Source organism: Montipora capricornis, chromosome 4 (genome assembly GCF_036669925.1).
Source record: "Montipora capricornis isolate CH-2021 chromosome 4, ASM3666992v2, whole genome shotgun sequence".
Taxonomy (NCBI): Eukaryota; Metazoa; Cnidaria; class Anthozoa; order Scleractinia; family Acroporidae; genus Montipora; species Montipora capricornis.
This window is the reverse complement of record NC_090886.1, coordinates 45,818,214-45,823,479: the sequence shown is the minus strand read 5'-3', so window position 1 is coordinate 45,823,479 and position 5,266 is coordinate 45,818,214. Positions and strand designations below refer to the sequence as shown.

At 39.0% G+C, this 5,266-nt stretch overlaps 2 protein-coding genes across 2 annotated transcripts in view; one reads left to right on the top strand and one right to left on the bottom strand.

Annotated features, from left to right (window-relative positions):
* LOC138046755 (carbonic anhydrase 2-like) overlaps positions 1–3,645 on the top strand; it is a 9,103-nt gene extending 5,458 nt beyond the window's left edge. Inside the window, exons 2-7 of the mRNA XM_068893343.1 lie at positions 272–345; positions 439–752; positions 968–1,060; positions 1,166–1,229; positions 1,406–1,566; positions 1,963–3,645. Of these exons, the coding sequence (XP_068749444.1) occupies positions 272–345; positions 439–752; positions 968–1,060; positions 1,166–1,229; positions 1,406–1,566; positions 1,963–2,286 (1,030 nt within the window). The 3' untranslated portion in view covers positions 2,287–3,645. The remainder of the gene's footprint in view (positions 1–271; positions 346–438; positions 753–967; positions 1,061–1,165; positions 1,230–1,405; positions 1,567–1,962) is intronic.
* A 1,571-nt stretch (positions 3,646–5,216) lies between these two features.
* The window catches only part of LOC138047110 (carbonic anhydrase 2-like), a 15,524-nt gene continuing 15,474 nt past the window's right edge, over positions 5,217–5,266 (bottom strand). The window contains exon 8 of the mRNA XM_068893835.1: positions 5,217–5,266. This exon is cut by the window's right edge and continues 316 nt beyond it. The gene's annotated coding sequence lies outside the window, so the exon portion shown is untranslated.

The window sequence follows — 5,266 nt, the reverse complement described above, 5'->3', positions numbered from 1 at the left end:
AAACAGTTAGCTTTCCTAGCGGCCAATATCAGTATCGACTAGCCAACATCTTTTTGATCGAATACCAGATACAAGTTCTGACAATTACTAACACAGGTATATTACTGTATGAGTGAAATGCTTCTTTCTCAGCTGCTGTCGGTATTCCGTTTCTGTTATCCTGTTAAATGACGTCTCACGTTACAGTTTTAAAACAATCTTACATTAACAAATAGAAAATAAAAAGTGGGAGACTTTTAAAACGTTAAGTGAGAGAGTGATTCAAGACAAGCTGTGTGCTAACATCGTCTTTTTTGTCTTCTTCTCCTTTAGCTCAATGGAGTTACAATCCAAATGCTTTAGATGGTAAGGATTCTTGTCTCAAGTATACAGACATCTTTTTACAGAAGCTTTGTAAAGTTAGCAAGTCTTATGACATTGTTATCGCTTTTATTCAAGGTCCCCATAATTGGCAGGAAGCTTGCAGCACTGGAAAAAGACAATCACCAATTGACATCGAAACAGCAAAGGTATTTGTCGACAAAGAACTGGGTACCTTCACACTAAAAAACTACAACAAGACACTAAACAAGACTTTCACTGCTTCCAACAATGGCCATGCCCTGGAGATGTCCTTTCCTCCTAGAGTGTACAATGTGAGTGGTGGAGGATTGAATGGCGTTTATACAACAGTTCAATTTCATTTTCATTGGGGAGCCAACAACATGGTCGGATCAGAACACACTGTCGACGGAAAGGAATATGCTGCAGAAGTAAGTAAAAGAATCGAAATTTATTGATTTCCATTATTAATCTTCACACTCAATGATGACTCTCTCGATAACTTTTGTCTTCGGCACAGAAGTAACGAAATCCTCTGTTTCTCAGCGCTCTATAACTAGATCATTCCATACCTATCTCTTTGCCATGTCGTCAACGCATAACTATGTCACAGGAACATAAGTAAATACTTTGCACTCTTTTACAGTTACACTTTGTCAGCTACAACACAAAATATGCCAACATCGCAGAAGCAATTGATAAACCCGATGGTCTTGCCGTTCTTGGTCTTTTGATTGAGGTAAGAATCGACAATGATGGATGAAGATGATGATGGCTATAGCTTTCTTTAGATGACATTACAATCGAGTATAAAAGAGGTTAATTGATTGTCATCCTGTTTCAGGTTGGAGAACACAACAACACAGCGTTCTCATTCCTCGAAACTGCCAACAAGCTTATTGAGTCTTGTAAGTAGTGATATTGGTTTTCATAGTTATATGAAGGTTAAGTGCGTTTTACCGGCGAAAGAATAGCTCAAATAATGAAAACAATCCTAAAAGGTTTTTCTTCCCTACGGATATACCATATCAGCTGCTAGGTCATTGTGGACTAACGTAGTATCTTGTTCCGGCCTTTTTTACAGTCACCGCAGTGAAGGACGTTCCAGCCTTTTCGTTTCACGATCTATTGCCTGCCGACAAAACTAAGTTCTTCCGGTACAATGGTTCTCTGACCACTCCTACCTGTCTGGAATCTGTGACGTGGACTGTGTTTAGGGACCATGTCTTCATATCGCAATACCAGGTACAGTCGTAGTAATAACTAAGCTACATTGGTTCGTGCGGTCGGCTCTACTGTGATGCTCTTGTTTTGTGCCCCTGTCAATTGCCGTAGCTGTCGTTGTTTTTTTAAACTCCCTGATATATACCCCTTTAACTACGGACTCCATTAAATTAAACAAGTCTTATAAAAACCAGCGTGGTTCTCATCAGAAATCATTTAATGGATTCCGAAGTTCAAATATATGATATTCATATATTTTTCCTATGCAAATTGGTTAAATTATTTTAAGTTTTACGTAAGTTGTGTTTACTACGCATCTATTAGAGTTCTTGAATTTGAATATTTGTAGTCTTTGGAGCTGATGGCTTGAGGAAATGTACCAGACATTTCTGACTATGACTTTCGTTGTGTTTTTAGCTGGACCTTTTGCGAAGTCTCAAAAAGAACGGCACTTTACCAGAATTTGGCAACTATCGTCCAGTGCAGCCACTCAATAACCGAATTGTCAAAGCAAGTTTCCCACGCTCCGCAGACACCACAACCCCAACCCCATCACCTTGTGCTATTACCAAGACAGTCACCACAACGGTCACCGTCACGGCTACTGTCCGCGCAGACACTGGTACTACTACGACGGTGCCTAGAGTAGCAATGCATATGGATTCTGGAGGCTTCTCTGGTGTCACTATGACCCTAAGGGGGTTCTTGCTGATGTTGTCAGTCGCCCTTTTCTTGCATTAGTTCACAGACACCTACCACCCGTTGTTAATCAATTCCATTCTCGTTCCTAGAGCTGTTGGTTTTTACCGACCCTACGCCATAGAACAAGCGTAGAAGACGATACAACCTTATATGAAGTCATACCACGATGCTCACCCAGCTATCTCCCGCGCATTGCTTATCATATTTGCCGCCAGGTTTGCCTCAGGGCCTAGCATGCACCTTAATCCGACAAAGTGCAGAGTATAAATTCATTAAAAGACCAGCCTTTTCGTATCAATGCGCGCAAGTTAATGGACACCGTAATTGATCGCGCCTTTAGTTATAAGATCCTGGGTGTGCAAATTGGTAATGACTTGGAATGCACATATTGAATACATTGTGAAAAAGGCAAGCAAAAGTCTGTATGCAATAAGAGTCCTTACGTATTTCGGAGTTAGCTTACATGACCTATAGTTGCGATTTATTCCACGCTTGCTTCTCCAGTGTGCTCTGCTCTGTCTAACTATTTGTCTGATCTGATGGAGTCGGTACAGAGGAAAGGTCTCCTCAATTTCTTACCCCAGCCAGTAATTAATATGTAGATACCCTTGCTTTAACTGGCCTTCATCCCCTTTCAGTAAGTAGACGGAGATGAGGCGCGCATGCTTGAAATTTATTAGGAACGCCAAAGAAAAGTAGTTGAACACGGCCACAAACTGAGGTCTGGGCCCTCTAGGTCTCAAAACGGCTCATGTCCAGAACAAACTTTATTAAACATAACATGATAATTTTATTCCATAAAGCTCATTTGTACAAATCTATACGCTTTATTTTCACATGTGAAAAAAGCCTATACAGCCAATCAGAACGGCGTACAGCTCTTTCACATGTGGAAGTAGAACCAATCAACGATAGCGTAAAAGCCTTTCCAAGCCAATCACTCCTGCATCTCGTACTTTGTTATTGAATTAAATTAAATTTTCATTTGGTTCCATTGTTAGAGAGCTTTTGTTTCTATTTGGCGTTCAGAAAACTATTTCAATGAAAATTCTCGTCTTACGTGTAATAAACAGCTCACGACATAGAAATTGCTTTGTACGGGGTTGTATTCACTCGTTGTTTGTGTCAAAAACCCTCACTCACTCTTTCGGGTTTTTGACACAGACAACTCGTGAATAAATCCGCTGATGCCGCACTTTCAATGACGTAAACTATATTTAGGCACAGTTAATGACTGTGAAGTTGAGTAAATTATGATAAGCTGTGATAATTTATTTATTTATTGTTAAATATTAAAACTAGTATTATTAATTCTTATGTGAATAAGGTAATTAGCTGTGGCCACTGATGTATCATTCCACTGCAGTGGTGTTAAATAAACACACATTACGGCATTAACCTGTGGCATGTTTTTTTAAATGCTTTTTTTTCGTAACGTTTCATCAACGTGCTATTGATCTAACTGATATCCAGTCGGCCAAATGCATGGCAAAGTTCCTAAAAAGCTTAAAACTTTACGTGATGGATGCAACGTCATCGGTTTGTCGTCCGCCCGACATATCGATATAGACACATTCAAGATGCATTAATTGCAATGCTGCCATTTTGATGCTGTAGATGATCGAGAGAAGGTTGGGGAACAGTTTTCAAATCTTATGTTTTCCTTTTACATTTTTTTTGCTTCAGTACGCATACACACTGGCATCAAAGGATTCACCGCTATCCAAGTTATTTGATTCCATTCCTGAGAATGTTGTTTGTCAAGCTCCTTTTAAGTTTCTAGTAGCATTGGTTTCAAACAAAGAGTCTTATTTTCAAACGGTTTGCGGGCATAACCAGCTATCGATTTTCATATGTAGACATAAATGTTTTGCCAAAATTGAAGCGCCGAGTCCAAAGAGTTTGAAAAAATTGGAATAGCTTTAAGTTTCTCCTTAAAGTGCTACTGTGACCAAAAAATCACTTCTGTTTTTTTCTCAGGATTTCAAAACTATGTTAATTAATTATAAACAATAAGTTACCCAATCTTCAAGCCTTGATTCAGAAGACACCTGTTTATTTTAAATGTAATTTTCCTTTTTTATGGTTCACCTTTACTAACTTTAAAATCTTGAGAGAGCTGGATCGAGGAGAAAATGAAGTCAAAGACTCAAAATGCAATGCGTGTGTACGCGGCTGAATTAATTAATACGCAGAACAGGAGATTTGGGCTTTCAGACTTTTAATCTCGTGCTTTGCGTATACAATAAGCTGCGTTTACATGATGAAGGTAAATGACGTCACTTTTGCCTGGATCCAACCCTCTGAGGTCCAATCGGTCAGTTTTGGACGTAAGTAATGGCGGACCGTGAAGTCTAAACCTCACAATCAATGTAAAATAGCCTTTGGATAAAAATCAAAGCTCAAAATGTTTCCAGTCGGGTGTTAAGCAATCACGCTTTCAAAATCTAAAGAAAAAAAGGAAGTGATCTTTTAATCATAGTAGCACTTTATGATTGAACGAGCAAGTTGCGCTATATAATCTGGTCGCAAAACGCGATCATTGTTAAATTAAATACCCTAATGATTGAGACGAACAAAAACTGTTACTCTAGTAATTTTTCTAGTCTACGTAGTGTTGAGATATGCTGGTGCAGTGGTGAAAACTACCACGGGCCCCACCCATCAATCACCCGCAATACGTTTCAGCTCAACATTTTCATGGCAGTTTTCTGTTTGGGGAGGAGAGGGTGGATGATGTCGTTTTGTCATTGACGTGATTTCATGAATCGACGTCTTTTGAGAAAATGTTCTCCAGCAGCAAAATAGATTGTGGGAAAACAGTTACAAGTTTCTGTATAAGCCAGTTATCAGCCTATCAGCTACTTAAACGGATTGCGTATAGCAAAGATACAAAAAAATGACAGAAAAAAAAGAAACGTGGCGACACAAAACTGTCAAATGATCACGTGACAAAAGCAGACAAGACGTCATCCCAGCAACTATTTATTTCGAAAACAAAGCTAAAACTGAAAAAAAA